Here is a 20,994-nt window from a genome sequence, read left to right on the forward strand (position 1 = left end):
CACCAGGAGAGGAACCTGCACAAACCTGTTCCAGACAGACTCAGCAGAGAAACCCCAGTTCCCCTAATACTGCCATGCCAGCTCCAATTTTGGTTCAATTTGCCAAAGTGTTCTGGAGCAAAACTCCTGACCCAGCTGTGGGTGGGGAGCCTCCTTGCACAGGGCCCAGCATCCAATGTGTGGGTGCCCCCCACCCCCTTGGCATGTTGCATCCTGCATCTCTGCTGCTTTGAACCCACCTCCGGCATCGCCCTGCAGCCCCCAGAGAGGGATGGTGCCAGTGGGTGTGCTCACCTTGCTGCACAGCCCCCTCAGCCCTGCCCTGGGGCACCCACTCTCCCAGCCACCCTGGCAGCCCCTCTGGCCTGGGTGACCTGGTTCCTCTCAGAACTGCCACAGCCTGTGCCTGTCCCCTGCCTGCATCTGCCAGTTAAATGCAGCAAAGTGCGAGCCCTGCCCTGGTGAGGAGGGGCTGGCTGGTGCCCTGTGCATGAAGTGGACTCAGCTCAGGACTTGGCTCATTTCCCCCCTGTGCCCTCCAGAAGTTATATGATGGGACAGCCCCATTTGCAAACAGCTCCCTGAGAACTCACGTACACACTGCTCACACCAACTGCTGCCCTCTAATAACCCCCCCTCTATCATTACTGTTAATTATACATTAACATACACTCTAATTTCAACTGCTGCTAAGTCACATCTTGGGGGGTGGGAGCTGCTTTCCCAAGCCATCTGCCTGCTTCGCCTTTGGCACTGACACCACCTGCACCAGCAGAGGAGCTGGTGGCCGAGGCAGGACTGCAGCCACTTTGTCATGGTTGGGTTGGGACAGAAGCAGAAGCCTGCCATGGGCTGCAGGCTGTTAGCAGTTTTGAGTCAGGCAGGGCAGCTGACCTGAGTTAGCTCATATGTGTATCACAGACCACAAACATCACACTCCCTACAAAGGGGGAAGTTTGCCATGGATAGGGAACATCCTGCTTGAGCTCCTCCTGACTCTGCTCCTCCTCTTCCTTCTCCTGAGGACTTCTTTCCCATTTATTATGCCCACCATACACTTGCTGGGCTGAGGATAACTTTGTGTACTTCATATTGGCATTGGTTTGGCTGTTCCATTAAATCCACTTTCATCTCAACACTCAAGCCTTTTCTCCTTTTCCTGATTCCCTTCCTGTGCTGGGGAGGGATCACCAGGGACGAAGCAACTGCTGGAATTCACTCCCAGAGAGGGGCTAAATGTAGACCCATGGCTGGAAAGCACAAGCAGCTGTGTCAATTCTTCCACTTGTCTGAAGCCTTCTCTGTGTCAGAAGAAGCCTTTCCCCTCCTTTGGACCACATCAGAACTGGACTCTCCTAGCCAGCTGGTTACCCACATAAACACCCACTGCAATACATCTACAAAAGGAGAAAATAGAATCACTTTATTTTCAGTATACAGACTAAATGCCACCATAAAATAACGAGTGAGCACACATGAATAAAACACTCTGCACTTAAAAACAGCCCACTCTTGCCATGTCTGCTGAATTCATCCTTTGCCATGTGGTGCTCACAGCTCTCCAGTATTGTTTCCAAGAAGAGCTGCAGTACCCCCCAGGAACAATGCTACATCTACTATGATTCAAAAAACACTCCCAGTTTGCACACAAGTGCTACGTTTTCCTGTGTGCCTTGAAATACTAGTTAGGTACAACACTATTTCATCATCTGCTCTTAAACTATGTCAGGCTCCCTTAACACCAAAGCAAGAAGAATTACTTCTACAAGGAGGTAAAACCAGCAAGTTGTAGCAACAGGAACCCTTCAGAGATGCAGAAGGATGGCACACTGCGATCTGCAGCACGTGAAGTGCAGCACAGACACCAGGACAGGAATACTGACAAGCTGTACAAGTGCACATGCACACAATCACCTCTGGAAAGCTCTCTCCACGATGTGACTCTTTCCTTGCCATGTGCTTTTCACAGGAATTTTATAAAGCCCTTCTCAAATGGAGCCAATTTAAAGCTACCAACACAATCTGGTTCCATGTGCTGTTAACAGGCATCTTATTGCTTGTAGTGAACTGGAGAATATTTGGACCTACAGGAGAGATTCACCTGCAAAGAACAGAGGTCACCAGTGGCCTTTAAGCAGCTTTACAAATTGATTGTTGCAGTTGGCAATACTCACATCCTCCACACCAGCAGCCAGCTACAACACTCTGTGGCTCTAAGCATCCTCTAGAGAATAGTCAAAGTCTTCTCTGACTCCTATCTAGATACCCAAGAGCAGTCAGCATAAGAAGTGTTCATCTCACAAAATTCATCATCACTTGTTTACCTAAAAATGGGTGACTTTGGGCTGAAGTGGCAAAGGCCTGCAGTGCCTAATGCTCTCAACACTCAAAAGTCAACAGAAGAGGAGGTGACATTCTTGCAGAGATTTTACATGCCCAGAACAGCAAACATATTCTCACTGGATCTCGAGGCTGCCAATGACCTATTTCACCCATGGTGTGACCCTGACCAGAGTGTTCAAGAAGCCAATCTTTACATTTTGCACCTCTGAGTGTAAAGTTTACAAGTGAATGCCTTTAAGGTGTAATAAAGCAGCTCTTGGGCTTTTTTCCAAGCTAACACTGATCCAAAGGCTCAATACAAACTTGTTGTTACGTGGGAACACCGATCCGTCCTAGGACCCCAACCAGACACTGACAACTGCTTAGATCCTCTCTTGAAGCTACATGCTGCATGATCACTGTCTTTGCTAACACATCCTGACTGTAGCTTTGTTTTACAGCCTCTCTTGCTACCTAGACTCTTCAAATCAGTTCTGACTGTAAAATGCTGACCTTAACTTAGAGAATATCATAAAGCTGTTAGATTATTTCCTGACTGCTGCTGCTCCAGGTGCAACGCTACCATAAAAACCATACAAATCATTCTTCAGCAGGTGATCCAAACCAGCTCTGTTCTCAAACAGCAAACAGGTGAAGGCAGGCTGCAGATTGCCAGGTCTTCAAGCTTTCCATACCATGAAGTGAGGTAGCAATAAGCAACCTTTGAATCAGCATTGTCTCCATGCTTTTCCCTAGTCTTAACCCCCTTTTCCACACAGAGTGAACTAGAGGTTTCTCTGGAGCAGTGGCAGAAGAAAGGCGATGGTAAATAAATAACAAATGATAAGAAGAACTAGGCCAATAGTTTTGCAAAGTTTTCCTTTTTTGGTACCAGTGAATGAGCACTGCTCATTTTCAGGTGGAGAGAAATACAAAACACTTCAGTCTCTTTGTGAGCTTAAAGTCCAAGTGACTTCTGCACAATTTGCTTGGCAATTTTGTTGAATTGTTCTCTGTCTTCCCGCCACATCTTGGAGGCATCGACGTTGGCTCCACTTTCATCGTTTGGCTCTGAAATGAGAAAGACTGAGATATAGGTGGGCAGGCAGGCAACAGAATGAGATCCTCTGGCTTCCCCAGCAGTGCCTCTGTACTGCCACTTCCCTGTGTCTTTGACACACTTTCCCCTCTTGGAACTACAGAAACATAGAATCATAGAACGGTAGAGGGTGGAAAGGACCTCTGGAGATCACTGTTGTCCAACCCCCCTGCCAAAGCAGTGTCACCAAGGGCAGGTCACACAGGAACACATTTAGGTGGGTTTTGAAAGTTTCCAGAGAGAAGATTCCACAACTTTTGGGCAGCCTGCTCCAGGGCTCCAGCACCCTCACAGCAAAGAAGTTTCTCCTCACATTGAAGTGGAACCTTCTGTGTACCCTCTGTTCCTTGTTCTATCACTGGGCACCACCAAAAAGAGCCTGGCACCTCCATCCTGACACCCACAACTCAGATATTTATAGACATTCATAAGATCCCCTCTCAGCCTTCTCTTCTCCAGATTAAACAGCCCCAGGTCTCTCAGTCCTTCTCCACAAGAGAGATGTTCAAGTCCCTTAATTACCCTCATAGCCTCTGTTGGACTGTCTCCAGTAGTTCCCTGTCTCTCTTGAATTGGGGAGCCCAGAACTGGACACAGTATTTCAGGTGTGGTCTCACCAGGGCAGAGCAGAGGGGTAGGAGAACCTCTCTAGACCTGCTGGACACACGTTCTTGATGCACCCCAGGATACCATTGGCCCTCTTGGCCACAAAGACACATTGCTGTACCATGGATAACTTACACCAGCAAAGAAAATACTGTGGCAGCTGCTGGATTCCTGAACAGTTCTGATCTGTCTGGGCACAGGAGAACATCACAGCAAGGTGGAGTTTAAGAAAGAAGCAAGTACCAGAGGAAGAAGACTTTCTTTTGTTTATGCTCTAAGCAGTTGAGCCCCACCATGCACATGGAACAACACAATGCCAGTGCTGTCAAGGTTTTTTTCAGCTGCACACTGCTCCCTGCAAAATGTTTTGTCTGAATCTGTGGCTTCACAGACACAAAGCCCTCCCGAGCAGGCCACCCAACAGGCTCCCTCACTCTTTGGGGTGGCTTGTTCTATTCAAAACCAACAGAACACAACCAGAGAACCCATAGAATGCTTTCATTTCTCCAACATCTTTCATCTAAGGATTTCAGAGTGCTTCACAAAGCACATTAAGCCTCTGTGACTCTCGCACTTCATTTGGGCAGAGGTAAGCTGAGCCATGGGATTGATCAGCTTTGTGGTTAGCTCAGAGCAGGGCAGCTGCCATGGCATTACACCAAGTCACTAAGACAGAATGGGCTCTGCACAGTTTCCTTCCCACACTAGTCCATATCCACTGCAGCCCAGCTCATGGCAGACAACCTGGGCTCATGTCATTCTTGACACAATGCTGATGGTCTGCCCTCCAACACCAGGACATGGGCAGGTCACCCAGTTGGGTAAGCTTGGGTTTAGGTTACCTGCAGAGCCAGCAGCCTGCAAGCAGCTCAGCATTGATGGTTTAGACTAATTTCTCCAAAAGCCATGGGGAAAACAGGACACACAGGCCAAGGACAAGAGAGCCCAGGTGACTCCCATGCTAACTAGCAGAGGTAATGCTGCACCACAAATTGAGTTCTTGGAGGCCACAGGAAGCCCAGCAAGGTACCATTGTCTGCATGGCTTCCCAAGAGCAGGTTACTACTCTGAATAGGAAATGGTGCCACAAAATAATCTGTGGTATGTTCTTTGATCAACTTTGCTGCTTCTCAACCCTCTAAGTTGTGTAAGCTCTTTTATCATTCACAACTGATTCCAAGGGATATGGCTCTGCCCTTTCCAGGCAGTTAAGAATGGCTCTCTCCACTCTGTGGAAAAGGATCTACCTTCCAGCCATTTAAAATGCTGCACAAAAAGTTTTTCATCCCCCCTCTCCTACTAAAGAAGCCTTCCTCTGATTCTGATGGGGAACATTCCCAGGCTGGCAAATAACAAACAGAAATGGAGGGTGCTGGCTCGTGGACTCCAGTTTACCAGGTAACCCTTCAGCTGCTAAAGTCAAATCCAACACAGGCTATAATCAATAGCTTTAAGACATGGAGCAGGCTGCCCAGAAAGGTTGTGGAGTCTCCTTCTCTGGAGACTTTCAAAACCCACCTGGATGTGTTCTTGTATGACCTGCCCTAGGTGATCCTGCACTGGCAGCAGGCTTGGACTGGCTGATCTCTAGAGTTCTCTTCCAAACACTAACATTCTATGACTCTGTGGAAGAGCTGAAATGACATCATAGCAAATACAAAGATGGAGCACAGGTTTTGTGCAGGAGTAGGGGATCAGCTGAGTCTTGGGACCCACCTGACCACCATCACCTGCTGGGTTGCTGCTGACCTGGAAGGCAAGCACTGCAGTTGCTCTCAAAGCTGGACATTCACTAATTCACTTTCTTTTTTCAATTATTTTCAGAGAACTAGCTTACTAATAAATAAATACTAGAGCTTTAAGAACTGTGGTTGCTACTGAGCAACTTTAATTGTCCTTTTGCCACTTCAACCAAGCAGCAAGGAGCAGCTCTAGCTAACTCAGTGACTGCTAACAGGACAGCAATCCTTACCTGCCAGCATGCTAACAACAGACAAGAGGATCTTTTCCACACTCTGCACAGGACTCCACCGCTCAGCGCTGCTCTCATATCCCATGGGATCATCCCCAGGAGCATGAAGAATAGAGATGCAAACTCTCCCATCTGGGTAAACTGCACAAGAAGTACATGGAACAATTATTATCCAGTGGAAAGCCTTTCCAGAATGAAATGGACACAGATTCACAGATTGCATTGGGTTGGAAGGGACCCTCAAAGGTCATCTTGTCCAACCCCCCTGCAGTCAGAAAGGACACCTCCAACCACTAGATCAGGCTGCCCAGGTGAACATTTGCACTTGGCCTTTGTATGACTGAAGCAAAACTCAGTTTTAAATTTCCTCTTCCAAAGGCAAGAGAACACAAAGTCTGGGCAACCTGATTCAGTGTCTCCCACCCTCACTGTAAAGAATTCCTTCCTAATCTCCAGTCTAAATCTCCCCTCTTCCAGCTCAAAGCCATTGCCCCTCATATTATCACTACAAGGCTTTGTAAAAAATCCCTACCCAGCATTTCTGTAGCCCCCTTCAGGTACTGGAAGGCTGCTCTAAGGTCACACCAGAGCCTTCCCTTCTCCAGGCTCCACAGCCCCAACTCTCCCAGCCTGTCCCCACAGGGAAGGTGCTCCAGCCATCTGATCATCTTCATGGCCTCCTTTGGAGCCACTGCAGCTGCTCCATGTTGGAAAAGATGCCAGCTCTCCTGCTGCAAAAGTTTGTCTTTACGGTGAACAAGCAACCCCAGAACGTCCTGCTGAATTAGACTCACTGTTTGGGTGGAACATCTCGCACGTGAACCTCATCTTTGGAGGACTCAGTGGGTAGTCGAGTGGAAAGCTCAGAACAGCAGGGAAAACTCCATACTCGAAGCAGGTGTCTTCAGGACCCCTAGAAGCAGATACACAGCTACTCACCAGACTTTTAAATAGTTCATAGATTCATAGAACGATTTGGGTTGGAAGGGACCTTAAAGATCATTTAGTTCAAACTCCCCTGCCATGGGCAGGGACACCTCCCACTAGATCATGTTGCTCAAGGTCTCATCCAACCTGGCCTTGAACACCTCCAGGGAAGGGACATCCACAACCTCCTTAAGTAACCTGTTTCAGTGTCTCCCACCCTCACTGTCAAGAATTTCTTCCTAACCTTCAGTCTAAATCTCCCCTCTTCCAGCTCAAAGCCATTGCCCCTCATATTATCACTACAAGGCTTTGTAAAAGGTCCCTCCCCAGCTCTCCTGCAGGCCCCTTGAGGTACTGGAAGGCTGCTCTGGAGCCTTCTTTTCTCCAGGCTGAACAGCCCCAACTCCTCAGCCTGTCCCCACAGGGGAGGTGCTCCAGCTCTCCGATCATCTTCATAGCCTCCTCTGGACCAACTTCAGCAGCTCCGTGTCCTTCTTGTGCTGGGGGCACCAGAACCAGACAGAGCACTCCACTTGGGGTCTCAGGAGCACAGAGCAGAAGGGCAGAATCCCTTCCCTTGTCCTGTTGGTCACGCTGCTTTTTGATGCAGCCCAGCACATGGTTGGTCTTCTGGGCTGCAAATACACGTTGCTGGCTCATGGTGAATCCTTTCACCCAAATTCTTGAGGTTTGGGTTATATCACCTTCTCCAGAAAACCAAGAGTTAACACAACCTTAGCCCACACCTCATAAACCTAACTCCAAATATAGGGTTTGGGAGGGAAGGGGGAAATCAAAGCTTGCACACTGAATTACTAGGAAGGTCACAACACTGCTTAATTAGCAGGGTGTGTCTGGATATAATTGGAGTATCTGGCTCCAAGGCATGTTCCAGGATTCGAGCGTCTGCACGTCAAGAGAAAGCAGAGGCAGGTGTGGGACTCCTGAACCTTTGAAGATACTTTTGTGCTGCACAAGAGAGGGATGTCAAATGCTGCAGGTCAAAAACACTTGATAAAACCTACAGAGATCCCAGCTGCCAGCATGGAGCATAACCACACAGAAACACTGATCACTGTCGGAGGCAAAAATCACGGCAGTGTTCTGCAGAGATAAAAAACACAGCTCAGGGACCATAATTGCTAGGTGCAGGACAACAACGTTTCTTTTAAGGTTTTTTTTTGTTGTTGTTTGAACTCCCTGGAGTGCATGCAGAGAACAAGTGGCTTGCTTCATCAGTGTTCTTGTAGAAACATTTCCTCACTGTGTTCATCATCTTGTTCAAAGGGCAATCAAGTTGAGAATATAAAGACAACTACTTTACTCTCCCTAAATAAAACATTTTTGGTAGTTAAGCAAAAAAAAAAAAAAAAAAAAAAAGGTTATTAGACATGATTTAGTCAAACTCGATGAACCAGCTGGAAGTTATCACATAAATGTGAACTCCCCTGACTGGAAAGATCATGAAACGATCTTCATCACTGAAAAAAATCTTAGTCAAGGAATCATAGAATGGTAGAGGTGGGAAGGGACCTCTGGGGATCATCAAGTCCAACCCCCCTGCCAGAGGAGAATCACCTAGGGCAGGAAGACATCCAGGTGGGTCTTGAATGTCTCCAGAGATGAAGACTCCACAAACTCTCTGGGCAGCCTGCTTCAGGGCTCTGTGTCATCCTCACAGCAAAGAAGTTTTAAGGAGAATTGATGCATTTAGTAAAAAGCTCTTCAAACAAAGGTTACACTGCCTGGGAAACAAGATTTAGGAATCTATTCAAGCCTCCTCCTCCTCCTCCCAATCCACATTCTCTATGCCAGAAAGAACACAAAATTTAAGGCCTCCTAACAGTTACAGCTTCAACTGGTAACCTACAGAAGCAAAAGGAGACCAGCAAAGCCCAAAGCCCTAGAAGGCTCACTCTAAACCTCTGGGATTCCAAGAGACTTGGCGGGTAGATAAATCCACCAAGGGCATGATTCCATCCTGAATGTTGATGTTGGCAGGTAAGATTGGAGAAACACAACACCACACTGCAAGAATGAAAGCTGAACTACCTCAACCATTTTGTTCCCTTTCTGGCCTTTTCCCTAAATCGAGTCAGCATTCAATTCACATCTGAGAGTTAATAGAATGCCTTTTTTTTTTTTTTCTTCATGGACATTCTAATTCCAGCTGCATTTTAAAAGCTTATTGTTGAACTTCTAAGAGTATGTACATACATGCATTGAAAAGTTGGTGGGTGTCTTATGTTCTGTTTTGAGAGCAAACACATAGCCTTAAGGGCACTTCTGTCAAATATGTTAACCCAACATGCTCCATTTTAGGCCCTGCATTATGTGACAAAATGCTTTTTTGTTTTAGCCATTCAGTGCTGCCAGCACCAACTTGAAAGAAATTATTCAAGTTAACTCAAGGCAGCATTTGCAACTACAAAACACTCAGGAGGCTGCAATGTTTAAACTTGATGGCATCACTCTCAGTTCAAAAAAGGATCTGGGCAGAGCCAGAGAGGGAAAGAGGAAAGCACCTCTTTGAGATCTTTGCAGAGCAGGTGGTGTGATTCCAAAGTCCACCACATTCAAAGCTTCCATGCCTTCTGCTGTAATCTTGAGTCGCTGTGCTAGTTAAGAGCCCAGACTACCCTGTACTCGATTAGGGTTCACAGAATCACAGAATGTTAGGGGTTGGAGGGGACCTCTAGAGCTCATTGAGTCCACCCCCTGACCAAAGCAGGGTCACCCAGGGCAGGGCACACAGGACATGTCCAGGCAGGTTTTGAAAGTCTCCAGAGAAGGAGCCTCCACAACCTCTCTGGGCAGCCTGTTCTGGGGCTCCAGCACTGAGAAACATTCAGCTCACACAGAGGTGACACACACCCAGCTGAGCAAAGAGCAGAGAGCCAGCAGGCCAGCTGCATTAAGCAGGTCCCACACCCCAGGGCAGACAAAGCACTGGCCATCACTAATGGTGTGCAGGAGAAAGGCACTCATTCTGCACAGGTTCAAAGCCTGTTAACTCTAGGAAGCACCTTGCTGGAAATCTGCTCCATCTAAGAACCACAGAATTGCTTTAATTGGAAAAGACCTTCAAGATCATTGTGTCCAACAATTCTCTAACTCTGCCAAGGCTGGTGCTAAACCATGTCCCTCAGCACCATATTTCTGACTCTTTGAAACACCTCCAGGGATGGTGACTCTGCCACCTCCCTGGGCAGCCTGTTCCAATCCTGACCACTCTTGCAGCAAAGAAATTTTTCCCAATCTCCAACCTAAACCTCCCCTGGTGCAACTTGAGTTCACCTTCACTCGTTCTATCACCTGATAATGGGGAGATCAACATCCACCTCACTCCAGCCTTCTTTCAGGTAGCTGTAGAGAGCAATGAAGCCTCCCCCTCAGCCTCCTTGTCTTCAGGCTAACCAACCCCAGTTCCCTCAGCTGCTCCTCACCAGACCTGTTCTCCAGACCCTTCACCAGCTTCGTTGCCCTTCTCTGGACACACCTCAGCCCCTCAATGTCCTTTTTGGAGCGAGGGCTGAGTACAGGAGGACAATCACTGCCCTGGTTCTGCTGGTCACACTGTTGGAGATGCAGGCCAGGATGCTGGTGGCCTTCTTGGCCACCTGGGCACACACTGGCCTCTTTTCAGCCAACTGTCCACCAACAACCCCAGGTCTTTCTCTGCTGGGCAGTTTCCAGCCACTTTGCCCCAAGCCTGAAGCGTTCATGGGGTTGTTGTGACCCAAATGCAGGACCCAGCACTTGGTCTTGAATCTCATCCCATTGAGCCAGCCTGGCCAGGTCTCCTACAGAGCCTTCCTGCCCTGCAGCAGATCAACACTCCCCGTCAGCTTAGTGTCAACTTACTGTGAAGACTCTTCACAGCCAGCAGTGTCTGCATCCTTTCCTGCACATGATGCTGCTCTAAAGACTTTCCTAAAGAACTGAGGAGTGTCCAGCAGCTCTCCTCCCAACATTTTATGGCACTGTGTGACTTGTTAGACAACCAGACTGCTTAGCTGTGTGAGATGTTATGAACTGTGCTGACATCAAACACAGCATAAGAATGAGAAGCTCTAACCTCTGTGAGCTATGACTTTGGCAAGGGAAAGGAACAGATGGCAGCTATCTGCTAAAATAGGAGGGAAAAGGGCAGTGACAAGGACAACTCTCGTGCCAATCACAGCTTCAAGTACATTTGTAAATGGCTCCTTGGTAAAAAAGATGCTGGAAAAAGACCAAACCCCACAGTCATCAGATGCTCTAAAGGGGAATTCCATGCAAAACAAAGGCAATATGCCTAATTATAGCTCTAATTACCCTTCTAGACAGGGGGTTTGATATCCTGACTTCAATTTATCCTGTTTAGTTTTCATGCAATTTTTAGCTCTTAACAACTATGTGGGTTTATGTCCTCTGGTTATAAACTCTACTAGTAACACACACTTGCATATGCCAACCCAAGGGAGCCAAACCTGGCCTTGAAGCATTAAATTCATGAACCTGCAAAACACAAAGCAGCCTGCTGGACCTCATGCAGTGCTCAGCAACATGATGGCAAACTCTCTTCACATGCTGGGGTTATTTACCATGAGCAAGTCACCCTGTTGTAAAGATTCAGCTTTCATGAATACTCTCATCATTCAGCTACTGTTGCATGTCTCATCAAAAGGGTGCATTTTACATCAGGCTCCAAACCTCCACTCTTCAGAAAGATCGTGTTGGATTTTCAGTGCTGGATCTGTGACACTCACTCTGGGAGCATAAGAAGTGGTTCTCTCTTTCAGACATGTCACTGCAGCCTTAATGTGGACATGTTTAACATGTATCCAGCACTGCTGCTGCAGGCAAGAACACTAGAAATACAAATTATCACTACCACTACTTTAAAAGCTGTTATTTAATCTCTGAGCCAAGTTCTTACATTAACCTGTGTAACATTGCTCTGAACTGATAAATGGGTGATGTCTTTGCTCTCTTAGCTCTCCTTTTTTTGTGGTATTTGTCCTTACATGTACTCCAGCTTTATGCAAATTGAGTGATTGAAAAATGTATTCCTTTCTCCTCAACAGAGAACTGCTAGAGTGAGTCCAGAGGAGGACGTGGAGATGATCAGAGGGCTGGAGAACCTTCCCCATGGCAACAGGCTGAGAGGGTTGGGGCTGTTCAGCCAGCAGAAGAGAAGTCTCCAGGGAGACCTTATAGGGAGGGGCTTTCCAATACCTGATGGGGCTACAAGAAATCTGGGAAGGAACTTTTTTTAACGGCTTGTAGTGACAGGATGAGTGACAATGGATTGAAGCTTGTGGAAGGTAGATTTAGACTGGAGATTAGGAAGAAATTCTTTACAGTGAGGGTGGTGAGACACTGAAACAGGTTGCCCAGGGAGGTCATGGATGCCCCCTCTCTGGAGGTGTTCAAGGCCAGGTTGGACAGGGCCTTGAGCAAGCTGGGTTAGTGGAAGGTATCCCAGCCCATGGCAGGGAGGTTGGAACTAGATGATCTTTAAGGTCCCTTCCAACCCAAACCACTCTATGCATCCATGCTACTTACTCAACCTTTTCACTGCATCTGTCTAAAACTTTGAAGCCAACTTTAATTTCCTCATCTGCACCTCTTTCATTCCCATAATCTCACAGAGTGCATTTCAGATTACAAAACACTCGAGAAGATTATCACAGAAATATAAACAAGTCATTTAGCTTGCCTTCCAAGTGTATGCAAATACTTCTGCTAATGGAGTTGTGTAAAGAGATGAAAGTAACCAAACATGTTTAGGGTAAACATGTTTCTATTGTGCCACAGCTTCAGAATTTAGCAGATATTAAAATACAACTTTATTATGACACACACGCAATACAGAAACCAAAATTAGAGCTCCTCCACCTCCCATTTTGTGCTGACAAAGGCCTGAAGCTCAACACTCAGCACTTTAAAAGTCTTTCAAGTCTGCAAGCAGCTCCTCTGGTGTTCAAAAGTTTAGCCTGGGAAACATCAGGAAAAGTATTTTCTAGGTCAGGAATCAAATCCAGAAGTACTTCTGTGTCTGTCCCCTCCATGAAGGCTCTACTCGACCGCAAAATCTCTGCTACAAGCAACTACCAATAGGCAAGAATTTCCTTCCACATTCCAAGAAGTGCATCAAATCCTCTGGGATTTCTACATTCCAAGCAACACACAGCTAACTGAACAGCAAATTGGTACATTAAGAAGTGCATGTTTCAGGAAAGTAGTAACTCTTCCACTTGCAGGAAGTGCAACCAAACCCCTTGGCTCAGACAATAAATTAGTCTTTGTTTTACAGATTCACAGAGTGCATTGGGTTTGAAGGGACCCTCAAAGTTCATCTTCTCCAACCCTGCTGCAGTCAGCAGGGACACCTCAAACCAGATCAAGCTGCCCAGTGCCACATCCCTGGGCAATCTGTTCAAGTATTTCACCACTCTCACTGTAAAGAGCTTCCTCCTGATGTCCAACCCAAACCTACCCTGCTCCAGTTTCAAACGTATCCTTTGTCCTATCACCATGAGCCCTTCTGCACAGTCCCTCCCCAGCCTTCCTGTAGGTCCCCTTCATGTATCAAAATGCAGCTCTAAGGTTTCCCTGGAGCCTTCTCTTCTCCAGACTGAACAGCCCCAATTCTTTCAGCCTGTCTTTGCAGGAGAGGTGCTCCAGCCCCCTGACCATCTCTGTGGCATCTCTCTCCTGTGTTGGGGGCTCCAGAGCTGGACACAGTACTCTAGATGAGGTGTCACCAGAGCAGAGCAGAGCAGAGAGGCAGAATCACCTCTCTCTATCTGCTGGCCACACTTCTTTTGATGCAGACCAGAATAACACTGGCCTTCTGGGCTGCAAGTGCCCGTTGCTGGCTCAAAAGTCCAGCTTCTCATCCACCAGCACCCAGAAGTCCTTTTCTTTTCTGCAGGGCTGTTGTCAGTCTCACCAGGCTATGCTGATACTGAGGATTGCTTCAACTTAGGTGAAGGATTTTATGTCAGCAGACAGAATAACCAAGAAGCAAGGCATGCCCACCACAGGATAAATTGCTGCACAGAAGCAGAGGCATTTACCAGCTCCTCAGATCAATCAGCAGACAAGCAGGGCTGATCCAAATCTCCACTACCAAGGCCTAAAATAACTCAGAGGTTCACACTTGCCATAAAGGCTCACCCACACAGCCAGCCTGTGTGGAATGGGTGATGTGCTACAGCTTGGTACACTTTTGTATTGTTGCCTGTCTGATCCCAAGACATCTTGTTTTTCATCCCCAGACAACACACTCCAACCCAGCCAAGCTAGGGGAACTCTTCCACCCACGCTGGCTGAGAAACTCCTCACTCAGCACTCAGTGGCTGCAGTGAAAACCTGTCCAGAGCAAGCATGCTGTGAGCAGGGCCACAGCCATCTCTGACACCCCTGCTGTCCTCCAGGACCTCTTGGCCCTGTCTGCAGGAAAGGAAATCACCAGCTCTTACTAAAGGAATTCTTAAATACAGACTCTGGATCTACCCTAGCAACACACCAGCACCTTCAAGACTGACTGACTGGGTTGGAACTAAATATAATTCCCAGTCTGGGTCAGAAACAAAGTTCCCAGTCAAAGGCAGGCCAAGGTTGACGTTATGCAGAACTGATACTGTTTTTCTCTTCTTGTTCTCCCAGCAGCTAATCAGAGTGTGCAAGTGCTAACTGCAGATACAAACCAGTATGAACTCACATAATCAGAGCTTCCCACTCAAAGAAGTTCTCTTCATTCATGGGACCTATTAAGAAAAAAGCAAGACAAAACTCAGCACTACTTGAACACCAAGCTACAGCTTCACAGTGAAGAAACACTGCTCAGCTCCTCACCTGCTACAATCCCTTCTGGTGGGTTCAGGGTCAGCTCTGCAAAAACAAAAAACATGGGAGGTTAACACAACCTGCAAACCCAAGTCTGGCCACAGCTTAGCACAGAGACCCCATGAGCAAACACCCTTGGAGACAAACACAAGGACACCATGGAAGGAATCATAAAATTCACAGAATAGTAGGGGGTGGAAGGGATCTCTGGAGATCAAGTCCAACTCCACTGCCAGAGCAGGATCACCTAGGGCAGGTCACATCTGGGTCTTGAAAGTCCCCTGAGAAGGAGACTCCACAACCTCTCTTGGCAACCCTCACAGCAAGCAAGTTTCTCTTCGTGTTGAGGTGGAACCTCCTGTGTTCCAGCTTGTACCCACTGCTCCTTGTCCTATCAGTGGACACCACCAAAAGAGCCTGGCACCTTCATCTTGACACACCCCCCCTCAGATATTTACAGACATTCATAAGATCCCCTCTCAGCCTTCTCTTCTCCAGACTAAACAGCCTCAAGTCTCTCAGTCTTCACAGGAGAGATGTTCAAGTCCCTTAATCATTCTTGTAGCTCTCCATTGGACTGTCTCCAGTAGTTCCCTGTCTCTCTTGAATTGGGGAACCCACAACTGGACCCAGTATTCCAGGTGTGGTCTCACCAGGGCAGAGAAGAGGGGGAGGAAAAACTCCCTAGACCTGCTGGACACACTTTCTTGATGTGGATACCATTGGCCCTCTTGGCCACAAGGGCACATTGCTGTCCCATGGATAACTTACTGTCCACCAACTTTTTGGACCTGGTGGCTGACACGGTCCTTCTCCATGGATTGCTTTCCAGCAGGATGACCTCCCTAATCTTCTGGCTACGCTTCACTGGGCAAGATTCCACATTCAGAAAGCCCAGTCTCCCACTGCTGACAATTTAACTTCTTCATGCATAAAAATTATTTGGCTTTTTGTGCTTTTTCAAGCTCCCAAAACTAGTCTTCCCAAAGGGCAACAATTTCAAACTGAGAAGGAAGGAAAAAAGCCTCCTTCCACAAAGCATGGGAAAGAGTCTCCTCTTGGAGCACTGCAGTATTGGCAGGTACAAACTCAAGAGCCTGAAGAGAACATGGGCTGTGTTCCCATAACCTCACTGCACCAGTCCACACCTGGCAGCATCTCAATACAAAAGCCAAATGACACAAAGAGTTGGAGAAGCAGGAACAAGAATGACTTGCCAAGTGGCTCTGTGGTTCCTTGAATTCAATCCAACTCCTCCCTGCATGGCGTGGAAAACGCACAATCAGCAGCGGTCCATCGACCCTCACCTTGTGTACCAAACTGGTGTCATTCCCAGTTCATTCAACAATCCCCAGTATCAGTGCCTCATTTCAAGCCTGCTGAAGCCCAGCACTCTGTCACAAAATAATAGCCAGCTCTTCCACCACCTACTGCAATGACCATCAACTTCCAAAGGCCTGAGAGGTGGAAGCAGCTGGTGAGGCACAGTTCAGCCATGCACAGGCAACCCGTGGACCTGTGGTCCCCTGGAGGGCTGAACACCAGCCCCACAGCTCTGAGTGAGACACAGGGCAGTCAGTGGGACCAGTGGCAGGAGGGGACACTCTGAGGGTGTCAGACCAGAGGAACTGACAGAAATGAGGCCAACTTGAGGGCTGTGAGCTGCTTATCTAGAACCTAGATGATAGCCTGTGGAATACTGCTGGCCTATTAACACCCAAAACACGCATGGCAATGCCACACACATTCACACACATGGAAACGAGCAGGAACATGGGTCCAGGCAACACATAATCATAGCATGGTTTGGGTTGGAAGGGACCTTAAAGATCATCTAGTTCCAAACCCCCTGCCATGGACAGGGACATCTCCTTCATCCAGCTCAAAGCCATTTCCCCTCATCCTGTCACTACAAGCTCTTGTAAAAGTCCCTCCCAGCTCTCCTGTGCTCCCTTCAGGTACTGGAAGGCAGCTATTAGGTCTCCCCAGAGCCTTCTCTTCTCCAGGCTGAACATCCCCAACTCTCCCAGCCTATCCCTACATGAGGTACTGATGCTGAGGGTTGTTGTATGAATTGGGAATTACACTAATTTGGCCTGTAGGAAGTCACAAACCCATCAATGAGGTGCATGAATAAAGCTGTATTAAGCTACATGTAAAAACTGGGGGCAGTGATGTACAAAACAGCACCTGGATTTCCATCTTCAAACAGCTAAGTTGACCCACTTGGAGCACTGCCTGCAATTTTGGTCCCCACTGTATAGAAAAGATGTGGACAAGCTAGAAAGTGTCCAGAGAAGGGCCAGGAGAATGATCAGAGCACTGGCAGCCCTGACATATGAGGAAAGGCTGAGAGAGCTGGCTTTGTTCAGCCTTGAGAAGGCTCAGGGGAGACCTTATTGCCATGGGTAGCTGCCAGAAGGATGGAGACTCCCTTTTTACAAGGAGTCCCATGGAAAATAGAAAGTTACAAAAAAGGACAAGTTACTGCTGGGGAGATTCCCACTGGACACCAGAAGAAAATGTTTCCCCATGAGAACATTCAGACATTAGAATCATCTCCCAAGGGAAGCAGTGGAGTCTCCTCCCTTGGAGAGTTTTAAGACTCAGCCTGACAGGGTGCTGGGGCAGCTCATTTCAGCTAGGCTATCACCTAGAAAGGCTGGACCAGCTGATCTTGGGGTGCTTTCCAACCTGGCATTCAGTGACTCAAAAGCATACTGAGGTAGGCTGGCAGTGACACTCTTCTGTTGCCATCAGGTTGCCATCAACCTTAGCACAGACCTCTCTGCCTGAGCTTCAAAGGTAGCAGACTGAAACTCAGTGTTATGCTCTCCCACAAAATCCTGATGTTATGGAGCAGGTTTTTCCAGCTTGATAGAGTATCTAACAGCTTTTCCTGTGGATGTTTGTAGACAGAGAGAAATGTCAAACCCAGGAGATTCTGAAATAACTTTGCTCCATCTTGTGGCTCCCTCTAAGAAGAGCCCTCTGGTATTTCTCACTGTCACATCTGTCTTATGAGGAAAAGCTGAGAGACATGGGGTTGCTTAGTCTGGAGAAGAGAAGACTGAGAGTGGATCTTATGACTGTCTATAAATATCTTAAGGATGGGTGTCAAGAAGGTGCCAGTCTCTCTTCAGTGGTGTCCTGTGATAGGACACAGACAACAGAAAGTCTGGATACTGTACTTCTGGAACTCAGGTTTCCAGAAACAAAAGACTTGTACACTTAGTTATTGCCAATAACATTATTTTTTCCCCCACAACATTATATTTTATTAGAGTTGGGAAAGTGTTTCTAAAGGAAGATCACAAGCAAGATGTTATCTGAGCTCATGGTGTTACCCTAGGAAACAATGAAGATTCATGTAATGTCTGCCCACAGCATTACATCAAATTCTCTGTGATGATGTTTAATAGCAGATTTTCCTACAGAATTCATTCATACAAGACATTTCAGTAAGACCTCAGAGCTTCTCAACCACATAGGGTCAAAACCACCTTTTTGGTTCTCTGTGGCTTTATAGAATCACAGAATTGTTTTGGTTGGAAAAGACCTCTAAGATCATCAAGTCCAGCCATCAACCCAACACCACCATGGCCATTAAATCATGGCCCTAAGTGGCATGGCCACATGTTTCTTGAACATCTCCAGGACTGGTGAGCCCACCACCTCCATGGGCAGCCTGTTCCAATGCCTGATCATTCTTGTAGGAAAGAAATATTTCCTAATCTCCAACCTGAACCTCACCTGGCACAAGTTCAGGCTATTTCTCTCATTCTATCACTTGATACTAGGGAGAAGAGACCAACATCCACCTGCACTCCAACCTCCTGTCAGGGAGCTGTTGAGAGCAATGTAGGAGAACAGATAAAAGCAGAGTCAAGTCTTTGTGCAGCTGCCTTTCAGGTGAGTGCTTCTAGGTCACAGCAGAGAAATGCAGCTTTTTAGGCCACATGGTCTGCATTCCCTACAGTTGCAGCAGTAGGGCTGGCAGCTACTGGCAGCAGTGGGACTGGTGAGGGGCACCAGACCAGCCCTGATCCTTGCAAACACTTGCACAATGGTTCAGCCTAGAAACCTGTGCTCTGGAGAGCAGCCTGAGAATAAACAGGTACTGGCATGAAACATGTCTATCAACAGCCTGTTTTACACAGGCTGGAGTCTTCAACTAAATGATAGCAAAGTAAGAAACACTCCTTAGTCCTGGGCAACCGTGGGAGCTCTGTAAAGAATCACTACTTGGAGCCAAAGGCTGTTCTGCCCTTACCAAACACTTCTTTTTCTCTCCACTCTGAATCCTTGCCTTAAAAGGCCAGGACATCAGAGGCCAAAAGTAACTAGGTAAACAAAAACAAATGAACAAATTGGTGGCACAAAAATGGTATCTTGGGATGCCCCATAAGCTCACCAGAGAGTAGATCACCCAAAGAGTATGTCCCAGAGGGAATCAGCCTCCAGCAGCAGATCCCTGCTCCCTGTGATGAGGCTGACAAAGGTGACCTCTTGCCACCCCCTGCAAGTCACAGGTCACACAGATTTTTAAACAAACAAATCTATTTAGTTGATCAGTAAGTTCGAGTTTATGTGCTGTTCCTAAAGGCCAAGCTTCTGTTAAGGTCTTGACAAACATCTTTAATTATCTTTGAGGTAACAAAGTCCTGCAACTAGGCTTCCAGGGTTCCATTTTGTTCCACCTGGGAAATCTGACTGCGATAAAATAAAGAGAATTGGCCACTTGCCCTGGATCCCCAGGGCTCCTTCATGACTAAGCTCCTGTGCCACATCATCCCAGACGTGCTACCAGAGCATAAACCACAACTCAAGTGTCACAGAATCACAAGATCACAGCATAGCCCAGGTTGGAAGGGACCTCAAAAGATCATCTGGTCCAACCTGTCATGGGGAAAGGAGCCTAGGTGGGACCATCCAGCACCTCATCCAACTGCATCTTGAAAACGTCCACGGATGGGGACTCTACCACGTCCTTGGGGAGATACTGCCACTGAAGGATTGTTCTCACTGTAAAACATTTCTTTCTTATGCTACCATTTGATACTAGTGTCTGAACAACTTCTAGGATGACATTTCCAACACATGCCAGCTAGATGTTCCATCGTACTGTAAGAAAAGACGTTTAGATACCACAACGTGTCCCAGCTAAACCAGTCGGGGCTCACAGCCAGGGTGGCCAGGGCTGGTTTCCCACCCAGGCTCATAGCAGCGAGAAGCAGCTGGCAAAGAGAAACGCTGCCCTCAAAGGCTCTGCTGCCCCTAAGCCTCTGTCCCGTTTGTCTCTGTAAGGACGCAGGGAGAGCTCCGCAGGCCGAGGGGAGCAGACAACAGGGACTAAAAGCCGCGGCCGGCGGCGCAACAGCTGCCGGGGGAAGGGAGGCCCGCGGCCCGGCCTGCCCCGCCGCCGTCCCGGCCGCGGCCGCCGGCTCTTCCGGGAAAGATCCCGTCAGGAGGGGCACCACCATGGGCTGAGGGGAAGACGAAGGAGTGCCCGGCCCCGCCGCTCCCCCGACTCACGCTTGTATTCGGCCATCAGCCGCTTGAGCGCCGTCCCCGCCATGACGCGGCCCCGCCGCTGCCTTCGCCGCTTCCGGGGGGACGGCCAAGGAAAAGCGATCAAACGGCTAGAGGAGCCGCTGCGCCAGCGAGACCTGACGGCTAGAGAGGCCACACGGCTAGAGCAGCCAGCCGCCACCACGCCCCTCGGTGGTATGCGCCCGGTCCTCCCAGCGCCGGGCCGGGCAGCACGGCCGCGCATGCGCACAGCGGTGGCCGCCCCGCGCAGTCCTCAACACTACCTGGGTAGACGCGCGGGGTTGCGCTGAAAGAGAAATACAGAATCATTGAGGTTGGAAAAGACCTCCAAGATTTTCGACTCAACACCACCATGGCCATGACTGAACCATGTCCCTAAGTGCCGTGTCTGCGCGTTCCTTGAACAACTCCAGGGACAGCAACTGCAGCACCTCCCTGTGTGCCTGTTCCAATGCCTGACCACTCTTGGCAGGAAATGAATTGTCCCTAACATCCACACTAAACCACTTCTGGTACAGCTTGAGTTCATTTTCTCTCGTTCTATCACCTGATAGGAGTGAGAAGAGACCAGCCCACACCTCACTCCAAACTCTACAGAGCAATGAGGTCTCCTCTCAGCCTCCTCTTCTCCAGACTTAACCCCAGTTCCCTCAGCTGCTCCTCACCAGACCTGTTC

The 20,994-nt window shown here is 48.1% G+C and overlaps 1 protein-coding gene across 1 annotated transcript; it reads right to left on the minus strand.

The window, feature by feature from the left end:
• Positions 1 to 1,447: 1,447 nt before the first annotated feature.
• On the minus strand, positions 1,448 to 20,368 carry UBE2G2 (ubiquitin conjugating enzyme E2 G2). The gene is made up of 6 exons (XM_054385883.1): positions 20,301 to 20,368; positions 14,775 to 14,810; positions 14,641 to 14,686; positions 6,794 to 6,912; positions 6,000 to 6,140; positions 1,448 to 3,393 (listed from the first exon to the last, which is right to left on the minus strand). The coding sequence occupies exons 1-6, from the start codon at positions 20,341 to 20,343 to the stop codon at positions 3,281 to 3,283; spliced, it is 498 nt and encodes a 165-aa protein (XP_054241858.1). The 5' UTR covers positions 20,344 to 20,368; the 3' UTR covers positions 1,448 to 3,280.
• Positions 20,369 to 20,994: the final 626 nt, after the last annotated feature.

The sequence above is a fragment of the Indicator indicator genome, chromosome 13 (assembly GCF_027791375.1).
Source record: "Indicator indicator isolate 239-I01 chromosome 13, UM_Iind_1.1, whole genome shotgun sequence".
In the NCBI taxonomy this organism is placed as follows: Eukaryota; Metazoa; Chordata; class Aves; order Piciformes; family Indicatoridae; genus Indicator; species Indicator indicator.